Source organism: Lathyrus oleraceus, chromosome 7, assembly GCF_024323335.1.
Source record: "Lathyrus oleraceus cultivar Zhongwan6 chromosome 7, CAAS_Psat_ZW6_1.0, whole genome shotgun sequence".
In the NCBI taxonomy this organism is placed as follows: domain Eukaryota; kingdom Viridiplantae; phylum Streptophyta; class Magnoliopsida; order Fabales; family Fabaceae; genus Lathyrus; species Lathyrus oleraceus.
Genome location: NC_066585.1, coordinates 248,511,628 through 248,526,953, shown reverse-complemented (window position 1 = coordinate 248,526,953; position 15,326 = coordinate 248,511,628). Strand labels below are relative to the sequence as shown.

General features: G+C 37.0%; 1 protein-coding gene across 1 annotated transcript; it reads right to left on the bottom strand.

Moving 5' to 3' along the window:
* Window positions 1-786: 786 nt before the first annotated feature.
* Window positions 787-1,513, bottom strand: LOC127103250 (uncharacterized). The gene is made up of 3 exons (XM_051040514.1): window positions 1,453-1,513; window positions 1,022-1,389; window positions 787-846 (listed from the first exon to the last, which is right to left on the bottom strand). The coding sequence occupies exons 1-3, from the start codon at window positions 1,511-1,513 to the stop codon at window positions 787-789; spliced, it is 489 nt and encodes a 162-aa protein (XP_050896471.1).
* Window positions 1,514-15,326: the final 13,813 nt, after the last annotated feature.

Genomic DNA, 15,326 nt, shown 5'->3' with positions numbered 1-15,326 from the left:
TGAGATTTTTTTGGGAAAATAGGTTTAAACCTTTGGAGTTAGGTGTCTACTTATCCTTCTATCATCATACCCTTTTGTTTCTTCTTGACGGTACTAGATATTTTTCGACTGTGGTCATTATTATACTTAACACTATTTTACTTTTCTCTTTTTTTTAAGAAATGTCTTTTTCATCTCTTATTTTCTCATAACTTTTGAAATTTTGACCAATTTTCTCTAGTACCCCAACCCCAAACTTAAAACTTTGCTCACTCACAAGAGCAATCCCAAACTTAATCTTTTTCATTCACTTTAAGAACTACTATTCTACCTAACTCCAAAAAGAGGGTGGAAAGATAAGATCTTTCAAGTCATACGGCTAAAAATTAAGGCTAAGTCACCAAAAGAAAGGATAATATCAAAAGTGTTATCAATGGATATACCTATTACTACATGGTGGTTTGAAAAGGATCAAAGTTATAAACAAACAACTGTCTTAGTGTGTATTAATTAATCAAGACAAATTTAATCGGAAATAGTTCACACCAGATAAGACAATAATGCATGGATACACTTAATAAATAATAGTGAACAATGAAATATTTGGCTCAAACCTTACTAGTTGAGGTATCTGAAGGTTGAGTACAAGTCCTTTGATTCTTTTCTCATCCTTTGGCTTCAAGTTGTAAGTTGTTATTCTGATGATCAAGTTCCTTTTGGATCGTTGATTAATTGCTAAAGTTATAATCTTGTAAATCTGGAGAGAAAAAAACACAACTACAAACTTGTTCATTAAAGAGAACATATCTAGTCATGAAATGGGTATGCTTGAGTAGCTAATTCCTCTCTTGGAAGGTCTCGAATAATCTAATGTAAATTCTGAAAAACAAAACAAAACAGATTATAACCGATGGGTTGCCTCCCATCCAGCGCTTATTTTCCTTCATTAGCTTGACACCCCATGCCTAAGGCATATAAAGTGCAAGGGATACCCTCATGCCGGTCAATTCACTTGTTGTCCTTCCTTTATCGACCATACTACCTTTTCCTCCATATGGTAGCATGTATCCAAGTCTTCCATATACGATGTCCATTCACACACATTAAAAATCACTATCTCTTTGTTGAACTTCAAGATAAGTTCACCTATATCCACATCTATCTTTGCCTTCACGATTGCCAAGAATGGGCATCCAAGAATAACCGACCCTCCTGAATCTCCTTTTGTATCAAGCACCATAAAATCTACAGGTAACACTAACCCATCGACATGTACTAATATGTCTCGTAAGATACGAAGTGGTTGAGTAACAGATGAATTAGTTAAAGTGAGAATCATGTTACTCGGTGTGATCTCGCCCTCTTTCAATTCTTTCACCTTATTTAGTGGAATGGAATTTATACTTGACCCTAAATCACATAAAGCATGTGGGATCTTTACTCCACAAATATTACAATAAATAGTAAACTTACCTGGGTCTTTTATCTTTGGTGGCAATGCTTGAGGCACTGCCATATCATCCTTTTTAGTCATGTTTACCTATTCCTTGACCACTTTCTCTTTCGTCCCCTTTAATAATGCCTTCATAAATTTGTCAACTTTAGGCATTAGTTCTAAAATCTCCTGAAACAAAATACTTACTTGAAGTGTAGTCAGCATCTCTTTAAACTTTGCAAACATTCTTGCCTCATCTTCATGAAGTGGTTTCTTCTTGATTATGGGATACAATGGTTTAATGTAGTCAGGTAGCTCTGGATTTGGATCATTAAGGATTTTCTTCTTGGTCCTCCTCCAAGGGGAGTTTTTATCTACCAGTTGCTCAATGGTGACTCTTATTTCCTCTTTCTCACCCTAATTTCCACTCTCTTCTTTTTCAATCACATCCTCTTCAACTATTTCATCTTCACCCTATTTGGTGATCACCTCAAAATCTGTTTCCACAACCTTGCGTGATTCATTCTTAGGATTATCTACGGTGTTACATGTAAATCCTCCATTTGAGCTAGGTAAAGCAGTTGTTTGTCTGGATAATTGATCAATTTGCATCTCCAAATTTTTGATCGACGCATCATGGTTTCTACTCATTGTTTCATGGTTCTTATTCACCTGATTAAAGCTATTATGCGTGACTTTAATGAAATTTTGAAAAGTATCTTCCAGTTGTGAAGGTTTCCTTTGCATTGGAGCTTGTTGGACTTGTTACATACCTTGATTAACACTTGAATTTTGGTTGTTTCCCCAACAAAAATTTGGGTGATGCTTCCATCCCGGATTGTAGGTGTTGGAATAAGGGTGGTTCTTATGAAAATTAGAAAATTGGACTTCTTCACTTGACCCTTCCAAAGAAAACCTTTTGTTTGCATGTTCTCCTCCACAAAAATCACACCTAAGTGCTTGTACCCGACTCATGTTAGATTTTCCTAAGTTGGTTTCAACTAACGTTTTATTTAACAATTCAATTTGAGCTAAAAGTACAGTATGGGTATCAACAACTAACATACCTTTGGGCGTGCCCACAGTTTCAATTGCTACTGACCCTTCACTTTTTGTACGATACTCATTCAAGAACATATTCTCAATAAGGTCTTTCACTTGTGGTTCAGTCACTGATCGGATCATGCCTCCCGCGAAAGCATCCAACGACATGTGTGTCTGACTCTTGAGACCTTTAGTGAAATGTTGCATTTGCTCCATATTATTAATATTGTGATTCAGGCATCCGCGTAACAAAAGTTTGAACTTTTCCCAAGAGTCATACATCGACTCAGTTTTCTGTTGCTCGGAATTTATAACCTCTGCTCTTCGCTCGGCAAACTGAGTAGTGGTAAAGATTCTTTCAAGGAATCAGTCCTCCAATTCCTTCAATGTTCGGATTGTTCCATTTGGAAGGCATAGTAACCAGTCTTTAGCCATTCCAATTAGTGAGAAACCAAACAACCTAACTTAACCTGGTCCTGAGTGACATTTGTTGGTTTGCACATCGAAGTTATTTCGTAGAAGCATTCTAGATGCTCCCACAGGTCTCTAAACGTGTTCCCATTGAACTAATTGTCTCTTAAACTTGAAAGTACAAAATTCTTAACATAAAAGTTAGCAAGGTCTGTCAGTACAAACCCCCTCGAAACATTTCCTTCATCGGTTCTTTTATAGTAATCCCCCATAGCTTGGGGTGGTATAACTTCCTTGGTGATATCCTCTTCAGAGTCAAAAGAAATTAGTGGTTGATCTTGTACTGGGATCTCGACACCAAGAGTTGCTTCTCTAACTGCTTTTCTGAGAGCACATGCAGTTCTTTCAATTTCCGGAGCCAACAGTACTAATGTCGATCCTGAGTTGTGCATACACAAATAGAAAGTACCTTAATAAAAATATGATAAACAAGAAAATAAAAGCACTAAAAATGAAAAACTTAAAATAAAACGTTGGACTAGTGCCGCCCTATTGAAAATCAACAGTCCATGGCAACGACGCCAAAAACTTGATGACTTCTAGACAAGTGTATCGATAATGTCGAAGTAATAATTAGGATCGAATCCACGGGGACTGCTTTTGAACAAGACAATTTTTGTGCAATGTGTATAAAATATTAAATGAGGGGGGGGGGTCGAGTTTGCAATGTGAAAAGTAAATAAGTTTTTAAACAAAATTACGAAAGCGGTTAGGTTGTATATTGAATCCCCTATTTCTATATTGTTGATGCTTGATGACTTATATGAATAATCTCATCACTATAATTCCACGACAAATTAATAAAATCGCTAGAACCAATCCCCCGCAAAATAACTCACTCATCACTTCTCGGAGCTTCCTAACCCTAGTCCACCAGTGTAAGCAGAATTAGGTGATGCACAAAACATTAATTCCCCAGGCCACTACTCGGGGTCTCCTATTCCTATTCAACCAACGTAATTATAACAATTTCCTTGGGTCTAACACAAAAACTAATGGTCAGTATCTCCTATGTTTCTAAAATCAGATTAAAAGAGTATCTCACATGAAAAGCATTAAGAACAATAAGCAATTGAATAAGATTATAGATCAAAAGGTTCATACAAAGTCAAATCAACATATTACCCAACAATATTAAAATAAGTTCATCATAACACAACCTAACCTAAAGGAGTTTATCTACTCATAATTCATATTACAATACCAAAAAAAAAAGATGAGAATAACATGTAAATTCCCTTGAAGTAATGGCCTCCAATAGCTTCCAATTCCCTCGAAGCCATCTTTGATGTTGTAAAAATCGTACTTGCACTGCCAATTTTTGTGACCCTTGCAAAAGTGCATATTTCCCCTTAAAAAGAGCACATAATGGATCATACGCGTCCGAAAAAAGCTCAGAAAATGGACCATCACGTGCATTATGATCTGCATCGTGCGCGTGATGCATCTAGTACAGGTTCATTGCATGCATGATGTTGCGTGTGATTATTCCAATAGTTAAACGCTTTTGCTCCCTTTTTCACCTGATTTTTCACTAAGTCCAGTTTCTTCAGACTTAGTTATTTTTTCCTTATTCTTTGGTCTTTCTTCTTCATTTTAACTCATCTTCCGCTTGCTTAGATCCGATTCTTCAAATAAATTCATATAATGATGGATGTCATCAGCAGTGAGTTGAGACAATCGATTGTTCCCCTAGAGCAATCGATCGACTCTTGTTTTGGACAGTTGACCCCTTCGTCGATTTTGGCCATAACTTCTATTCCGTAAGTCCAAATGAGACGCTGTTCAAAACATTGGAAAGCTAACCTGCAGAGCTACCTCATGATGGTTCTTGGTGAATTATTTGATTTATAATCCTTTGATTACTGTATCAATGTTTATGGTGACTTGTATGATCGATTAGCTAACTATTGTGTTTACCAAATTATGTATTATTGTTTTGGTGAATTAACATGAATAAATGCCTTTGAATTTGCATTTGTTGTGTTGCTGATATTTTATGGTTGTTGTATTTATTGATGTCGTTGCATTGATTAATTGTTGTGTATGATGAATGATGTGGTGCATAAATGGTGATACGCTCATGGTGATTCTTTTGGTGAACTTTATGGTGATAATTGTAAGACCCCAATTTTGACCCTAAGATCCCTCATGCTATCTGTAAGACCCCAATTTTTGCCCTAAGATCCCTCATGGCATCATGTCATATCATAACATTGCCTCAAGGATCTTTGTGCACCTTTGCTTGCCTCCTAGTGGGTGGGTCATCTTGTGAGTGTGGTTCTTGATCACCAAGCATGTATTGCATTTGTATATCATTGCTTTTCATTTGTTTACTAACCAAAAGTACAAAAATATTGTCATCTAACCATGTTACTTGCAGCTGAAGCAATCATCAGTCAATCAATCAAGCAAGCCATTGGGCAATGGATGGTGGCCATTCTTGAAGAATTTGGGCACCATGATCATCCATGAGAGATTCATATGAGTTGTGATATCATTTGGTATCAAGATCTCAAGAGAAAGAGGCTTGAAATTCATCAGAACATGGCTCAGTCAACCAAAACCCTAGCAAAGTCAACTGTGGTCAACTGTGTATTTAATCAGGAATTTGAAGGTGTAAGATGGTTGGAAAGGTATCATTCATGTCCATATAAGCCTCATTTGGCATTTCAAACATCCGCAGTGAAGGATTTGAGGTCAGACAAAAAGTTTCCCAAAATGGAAATGACCTGTAATTTTCACCTGCCAAAAATGGAAAGTTATTCTCCTCAAAATTACACCATGAATCAAGCTTCAAATCAAAATTTGTCCAACATGAAAGTTGAAGATCTTGTTCTTGCCTTTCCAAAAAGTCCAAGAACACTCATTTCTCATTTATGGTTGGCAAGTTATGATCAAATCATTTTCAAGAATTTTGGAATTTCAAAGTGGCATATCTTTCAAACCATTAGGCCAAATTGGTTGATTCTTTTTTGAGCAAACCACATTTGATGTGTACTATCCAAATCCATCATCACAATTCATCAGAAACCTTCACATAAAAAGGTCATTTTTGAAGTGAACCATTTAATTTTTGGTGGGAAGAAAAGTCAAATTTCAAAATACATGGAATTTTCACATGAAACCAATGCAATTCACTTCCAAATGTGATTTATGACTTGCTTCAAGTGGAAAATTACTGTTACATTGCATGGAAGTGCATGACGGCAAATTGGCCAATTTCCATAACAAGCTCCATTTGCTAATCACATCCAATTATGCTAAACATGATTAAGGCATGGATTTAGAGAGGGTATAAAAGCCTAATCCTAACAGAATTTCAGGATGAACAATCATTTTTTCAGATCAAAATCCAAAATCTCACAAATTCTCTCAATTTCTCACAATTTGCACACACACTTTTTTCACTCATTCATCAAATTTCTTCACTCTTTGTGCTGTATCTTGCTTCGATCTTCATCTGCAGGTGATTTAGAAGATCTGTTTGAAGCAAGAACTGGAAGAACTGTGCAAATTCGCAGCTGTTGAAGATCTTGAGCTTCCATGGCAGTTGAAAAATCCACCATTCTCGTGCATTGTTGAGCTGAGCATTCATCACTATCCACCTCCTACAACATCCAAGACCATCTGTTTCACTCGATTGGGACCTGAAACGCACGGATTTCACACTGCGATCATCAAGAGGTAAATTTTCGAAGTCTCCAATTCTTGAAATCAACATATGGATTCGATAGATCGTTCATCATAGAGTAATCTGAAAGTTGAATCGCGCGATTTCATCCATTAATCATCAAGAAATCTGAATTTTAAGTTTGTATGTCAAAACTATTTTTGATCGTGTCTTTCTGTATGTTGAGTGCTGGATAATTTCACTGTTAGATTCATGATCCTTGTTGAATGCCGGTTCCAACCATATATGGTTTGTTGATTTTCATGGAGATTTGGTCATGTTGATGTTTTCTGTGCAAGAACGCGAAGAACACGACGTTGTGTTCTGATTTTCCTTCCCATTCGCGTGCTAGATCCGTTTTCGCCTGGCCTGTGTTTGAATTCCTGTTTCCCGCTGGAACTGGCGAATCACGTGACGCCAAGCCGTTTAATGAAACGGCGCGTTTCGCCCTGGTTCGCTGGAATTACACAAATGCCACTCAGCGCTCATTAATTCATTTTAAACATCAAATAATTATTTCATTTCTTAACCAAACTTCTAAAAATCCTAATTAATTCATGGTTTATCCAATTTGAGTGAGGATTTTTGTGTTGATCTCCAAATTTTCTCTAGTTTTTTTAGGTATGATAATCAATGTTGTGCCTGGCTGATTTTAAATTTTGCCTAGAAACTTTGGACATGTGTGCTTTGTGTATAGGTTTTACCATTTTGATCATAAAATAATGATGCCTTATTGGAAATGCATGAAATTTTATAGGCATGATCTTGACTCTTTCCTGGTGATTTTGATGTATAGTTTGCTATTTTTGAGTTCCTGGTTAGAAAGATATGATGTGATCTTTTTGAGTGTGACAATGTGTGTCACACTATGTTATGCCATGTTCATGAATTTTGTTTGCATGCTTATTGAATGCCATTTGCTCTGGATTTTTGCATGTGATTACATCTGTATGTCTAGTTTGACCATGATTTTGTTTAGGATTTGTTGATGCATTTCCTATTTGATTGGTATTTTTGTTTGCTGTTTACCATTTTGTGAACTTTTCTTGAGTAGTCAACTTACATAGCTTGTGAAATTCTCATACCTTATCATATGAAGCTGAAATTTCATGGATTGATTCTTAACATGTTTAATTCCATTTTGGCTTTGGAGTGACTCATTTATCTTATGTCATTTCTGTTTTACACTTGATTGAAGTTGATGCTCAATTTGATACCATGTATGAGCTTGTTTCTATATGCTTTGATTTGTTGATTTTCATTGACTTGGTTCCCACTATCCAAATGCTATGAAATTTGATATGATGCTCATTGAATGTGTTCTGTTTGAGCAGGAATTTGTGTGGAATTTATTGAGCTGTTTTGATATTGGTTTGATTGTGATCATTCTGTTTGCTCCATTGTGATTCCAAAATGCATAGTTTGACATGGTATGTGTATAAAATGCAATTGGTGAATGTTTTGGATATGGGACCAACTGGAATTTGTTCTTATTTGTTAAATCTTGATTTTGATCAATTTTCACTTGTTGTTTTAAATTTTTTACCTCCTTTTGACCCTAGGCTTGTCCTAGTGGTCTTACTTCTCACATTTGAGTTGTTTTTTCAGGTTAAAGAAGCAAATGCTTGAAGGAATTTAATTCAAATTGATTGATGTTGATTTATTTGATTGTGATGAACTAACTTGTTTCATTTTGTAGGATGCTAACTCATTTCATTTGAGTTTGTGCTTTGCACACATGATTGATTGTGTTGTCTGTTGGTTCATAATTTGTCTGTTTTGACTTTGTGACTTGGATACTGATTATATTTGATTGATTTCAGGTACCATAGTCGCTTTAGTTCCTTGAGAACTTGTATTGCTTTGCTTTGCTTAAGCATTGAGGTAGACTCTCTTGTCTCCATGTAGTCTGGAAGACTTGGCTTGTTATTTAGCCAGGCAACTGTCTGAAGTCCTCCTTAAGAGGCAATGTTTGTGATTGTTTATTTTTGTCCCCAAGCAGGTGAAGACCTCATGTGAGGCAATTGGTAGACAAAAGAGATATGTAGCCTATCTCCTACTATTCTGTGAGTCACTCACATTGCTCACACTACTTGTGTTTGACGCATGTTGAGTAAAACCCAAGATCATCGAGTCTATACTTTAGGGAGAGAGTTCCATCTTTCTGAACTCCCCCACCTTCTTATATTCAATGCTCTTCCTGACCAGGGATAAGAGTGATGAGGCACACCCCTCATATCCTTTCATCTGCTTCACCTTGGCTCTCAATGTCAAGGTTAAGAGCACCATTGACCCTATTCCAGTTGACTTTTAAGTCTAACCCTTTGATTGAGCCTAATTGTTTGGTTATAGTGGGTGCTAAATGACTTTGTCTGATTGATTGCTTGTTGCATTTGTACATGCTTGCTTGCCTTTGTGCACTTATCATCATTAATTTGTTCATTATGGCATGATCATCATTGCATACCTTTTGTGATCCATGTTTGGTTTACCCATTGAGGACAATTGTAAGACCATGTCTTTGGCCATTGTTCCTAGGATTTGGAAGGGACAGAGTGTAAGACCATTTCACTTGGTCACTCATGTCCATTGCTTAATGCATTGTTTGTTTGTTGTATGTGAGGATGCAAGTGCAAGACCATGTTGTTGGCTCTTGTATTCCTATGATCATCCTTTGGAGGTTGGTATAAGTCCAGATAGATTGGCATCTGACATCCAAGTTTTGTTCTATTTTAGGAGATTGGTGTAAATCCATTTATTGGTATCCGATATCCAATTTTGTTTGTGAGATTGGAGTAAGACGATTTATTGGCTTCCGGTATCATTGTTTTGTTTTAGGAGATTGGTGTAAATCCATTTATTGGTATCCGACATCCGCTTTTGTTTGTGAGATTGGTATAAGACCATTGATGGCATCCGGTATCACCTTGCTTTATTTTTTACTTGCATTGTGGCTCATTCCTAAGGACACACTTGAATCATCTTCTATATGATTTCAAGAGGTGAACCCTTCTAAGAAGTTTTACGTTCCATCATCCATACCCTCATTGTCCTAAACCTTTTCACACTTTGCTTTCAAAAACTTTGACTTGTTGTGCAAACATCTTCATGTCTTTTCAAATTAGAAACCTGGACCATAAGTCCTTGACTTTTCAAACTCCATTTCATAACACTTCTTTGAATCAATCCTAATCATACCTTGACCATATTTTGTGAATAATCATAATCAATTAACTTCACCCATTCAAATGTTTTGGCTTTGTCCATTGTTAATATGTTTTCATACATTAGCCGTAGGTTTCAATTACCATAGTGGTTGATGTAATTCTTACCTTATCCTTAGTGAGTTGATTGTAAGTCTTCCATACTTATTATAGGGTTAACCCCTCACTAGTATGTTGAAGCCGTCCTTGCATGGTGGATTGTTGATTCGGGTTGAGTTTTCTCCCATTGGTAATGAAAAGCCTTAGTGCTTGTGTTTTAAAATTGAACCCACTGATAATTTGGAAATCTTTTAGCCGAACTACGGCGTTTTGATCCTTACCTTTGATGGAAGGTACGTAGGCAACGGGTTCATCCGTTCAAACACAAAAATAACTAACTTGTACATTCTTTTCTCATCTTCCCATTCATGTTTGCACAATATGTCAAAACAAATAAACATTTTCTTATACAACAAGTGTGAAAAGGGCTCCCTAGGAGTACCTAGGACGTGATGGGTGCCTAACACCTTCCCATTGCGTAATTTACCCCTTATCCAAATTCTCTGATTTTTTCATTAGTTTTCTACGTGTAAAACTTCTTAGGTTTTTGTTCGCTTTTTAACCAGTCCTTAGGATAAATAAAAGTGCGGTGGCGACTCGATTCATTGTATGCATTGCTTATGGTTTAATCAATAAATCATATAGCGACGAATACACCGCTACAGAAAAGTGGCGACTCTGCTGGGGAGAGACTACGTTAGACCTTCCCTGGTGGTATTGCCTACTTTTCACCCTTGTTGTATGATATTTGTTTATGTGTTATTTGACATATTTTTGTACAATTTTGGATAACTGTATTGATTGTAATGTTTGAATTGCTTGATATACAATTGTTGTTTGCTTTGGTGATCTCTGTGAGATGAGTTCTATACCCGAACTCGAGTGTGTAACACCCTTCTAAAATACCCCAATTATTAATTAAAACAACAAAATATGAATCAGAGTAGATATGCAATTTCAGGGTGTCACACTTGACACTTCACACCATTCACCAAAATAACTTGTCATGCTCATTTATTAATCAAAATAAAACATTGCACAATTCGCAGCGGATAGAAATCTAACAACATGCAAACCATGTAACACATTTCATGTAAAATTGTTCAACAACCAAAAATGAAAACAAAGTAAAACATCCCGTCCCGATGTTACATATACCAGAGCATGACCCACTAAGGAACTACACTAGACTCCAAGCACTAGCTTCTACTCAATCACTGCTCGTTACCTGAAACATAGTTGTAAGGGTGAGTTCCTCAATCGATATAATAAGAATTATAAAATATCATGTAATGCTAAGTAAATTAACACACTCATCACCCTAATCATATCACACATTCAGCAACGGCAACATCAACTCATAATCATACTCAACACAAACACAAAACACACGTATAATATTGGAATACATCCATTCATATTACACGCCATACATACATTATGAAATGAGACTCCATGCATGCGGTACCGACTATTCGTGAACACATAGTTCAACCTCACCGATCAAACCCAGATACGGCTACCAAGCTCACTAGTCCCACTCATTTGAGACCTAGTGACTCCCTCACTAATTCCTCACCATGGGAATTAGCTACCACCATAAAGGCTATGCTATGCACGCTAAATCACCTAGCATGCAAACATCAACAACAATCCACAATGGACATATGCTCACACTCTAAGCCATAAACAGTCCATCCACAATTGCATACATAATAGATATATTCACAGCATTATGCATACCATCATACATCATCAGCATATTTATCACAGAATCATATCATGTCATGCCAAATAATAAATCACAGTATTAGCACACTCTACTAATACCTATACTGCTCAAAACAACGGGAAATGATCCCTACTATATCATACATCAGCTAAATTACATCACTCAGCTGAAACGACCAAAACTGCACAACAACAGCTCAGAAAATCAAACTTCTGCCCATACATGTATGTACACATAATTCCATTCCAAAACGTACACAATATTTAAATATCAATTTTTCACTTTTCAAACAGTGTTAACCGGTTAACGCCCTGGGTTAACCTGTTAACGCAAGACAGAATGCAATTCTAACAGTATTTCAACAGTGTTAACCGGTTAACGCCCTGGGTTAACCGGTTAACGCAAGACAAAAATTAATTTTTTTAATTATCATAACAGTGTTAACCGGTTAACGCCCTGGGTTAACCGGTTAACGCAAGACAGAAAGCTGTTCCTGCGCTAACAACGAACAGAATGCAGAATTACCCGCATTTTTCGCCGTTGGAGGACTTCCGGACCTCCGATTTTGATTCCGTAAAAAGCTACACGTCCAGAAAATTACGACTCATCTAAATATAGATTCATTCACAGTTTTAACGTAATTTATTCATCACAATTCAAGGGTATTTATCAAAACCTAATAATTCCAATTCAAGCCAATTAAGGATTTCAACCTAAAACATGTTCCTACCCATTGACCCAATCATACTAACCCATAATAATAAGGATTTCCCCCCTTACCTGAGTTAATCCGGCAAATCCTTTAACTTCAAGCTTTTCCCTTCTTCAACCCTTTTTCTCTTGCTCTTCCTTTTTGCCCTTTTTCCACTTTTTAGTCGCTTCTCTGTTTTCACGTGTAAAAACCTTTTTACTAAATGAGACTCTTTACTGATTCCAAAAATCGTTCCAATTCCAACTTTAATATTCCAATAATAATAATCCAATAATATTCCAATTATTTAATTAAATTAATAAATATACTAATAATAATATATATGAATGGTTTATCTTTTATTTTGAAAAATAATACCCTCTCATTCATATTATCATCATAATATACTATTAAACTTAAATTAAATAATTATCATATTTTATCGGGGTGTTACAACTCTCCCCCACTAAAAGAGTTTTCGTCCTCGAAAACATACCTCAAGCGAATAACTCTGGATAAGACTCCTTCATCTGACTCTCAAGTTCCCAAGTCACATTGCCACCTGCTGGTCCTCCCCAAGCTACCTTTACCAAAGCAATCTCTTTACCCCGCAACTGCTTCAACTCTCGATCCTCGATCCTCATAGGTGATGTTTCAACAGTCAGGTTATCTCTCACCTGTACATCATCTACTTGGACCACATGCGACGGATCAGGAATGTACCTCCTCAACTGAGACACATGAAAAACGTCATGCAAATTCGCAAGTGATGGCGGTAAAGCGATACGATAGGCTACCTCCCCTATCCTCTCCAAAATCTGATAAGGACCAATAAATCGAGGTGTCAACTTCTTCGACTTCAAAGCTCGACCAACCCCAGTTATCGGAGTAACACGAAGAAACACATGATCTCCCTCTTGAAACTCAAGTGACTTCCTCCTCTTGTCGTGATAACTCTTCTGACGACTCTGAGCAATCCTCATCTTCTCCTGAATCATCTTAATCTTTTCCGTAGTTTGTTGAACAATCTCCGGTCCAACCACAACACTCTCACCGGATATACCAACATAAAGGTGTCCGACATCTCCTACCATACAAAGCTTCAAACGGTGCCATACCAATGCTCGAATGAAAACTATTGTTGTAGGTAAACTCAATCAAAGGTAAATAACAATCCCAAGCACCTCCCTTTTCCAAAACACAAGCCCTCAAAAGATCCTCCAGTGACTGAATCGTCCTCTCAGTCTGACCATCAGTCTGCGGATGATATGCAGAACTCAATCTCAGCTTAGTTCCCAAAGTCCTCTGCAAACCTTCCCAGAACTTCGATGTAAATCTAGGATCTCTGTCCGAAACAATACTCGACGGAATACCATGCAAACTTACAATTTTCTCAATATACAACTCAGCTAATCTCTCTAACGGATAATCCATTCTGATCGGAATGAAATGAGCCGATTTTGTCAATCTGTCAACAATCACCCAAATAGCTTCAAAATTCTTAATTGTCCTCGGTAAACCAGAAACAAAATCCATACTGATACTATCCCACTTCCACTCTGGAATAGCCAACGGTTGCATTAGCCCAGACGGCTTCTGATGCTCAATCTTTGACTTCTGACAAGTCAAACAAGAATAAACAAAACTCGCAATTTCTCTTTTCATTCCCGGCCACCAAAATAACTTTTTCAAATCATGATACATCTTCGTAGCCCCAGGATGAATACTCAGGCCACTACGATGTCCTTCCTTAAGAATACTCTTCTTAAGTTCGGTAACATCCGGAATACACACCCGATTACCAAATTTCAAAACACCATTCTCATCAACTCTGAATTCACCACCTTGACCTTGATTCACTAGAGTCAACTTATCAACCAAAAGCACATCGGATTTCTGACCCTCTCTAATCTCATCCAGAATACCACTCGTTAACTTCAACATTCCCAATTTAACACTATTGTGAGTACTCTCACACACCAAACTCAAGTCTCTAAACTGCTCAATTAAATCCAATTCCTTAACCATTAACATAGACATATGCAATGATTTCCGACTCAATGCATCAACCACTACGTTTGCTTTACCCGGATGGTAATTCAAACCAAAGTCATAATCCTTCAGAAACTCTAACCATCTCCTCTGTCTCATATTCAGCTCTTTCTGATCAAACAAATACTTTAAACTTTTATGGTCACTGAAAACCTCAAATCTTGACCCGTACAAGTAATGCCTCCATAACTTCAGAACAAATACCACAGCTGCCAACTCTAAATCGTGTGTCGGATAGTTCCTCTCATGAACCTTCAGTTGTCTCGAAGCATAAGCTACAACCTGCTTATTCTGCATCAAAACACCACCCAAACCCAACAATGAAGCATCACAGTAAACCTCAAATGGTTCCGACGAACTTGGTAATATCAGAATAGGAGCATTAGTTAACCTTCTCTTTAACTCTTGGAAACCTTCTTGTAGGTGTTTAATTGGCTGCATTGTATGGTAAAACACTAATGTCTTGACTGATGTCATGACATGTATATGTAACTACATTATAGTTACTGCAGGACTAGCTAACACAGGATTATTGAATGCTGTGACATTCATACCTGTCAACAGATACTAAGGAACAGAAGCTCTGTTAGAACTTAGTATTCATTTGCAGTCTGGTTATCAAGGAAGAACCAGACCTGGCATAAGGCCTACTGACTGAATGTCAAACTGGATGTTGTGACATTCATCATTAACAGCAGCTGGTGAAGATTAGGCAGAGTGGTGTTCTGCTATACTTCAGCATATTAGTTAGTTTGTTCTTCAGGAGAATTACATAACTAACTTAAGGCCAATTGTGTAAATGTTAAGTTGGACACTTTGACATTTACTAATGTAAGCTGGTACTGTAGTATGGTCATATTGATCATGTACAGGTCAGCAGATTTGTACAGTCTGTTTTCTGGGAAAACAGACTCAGCATATGGACCTTGATGTCAAGCTGAATGTCGTGACATTCATTCCTGACAGCATATGCTAGATTGTAGGTT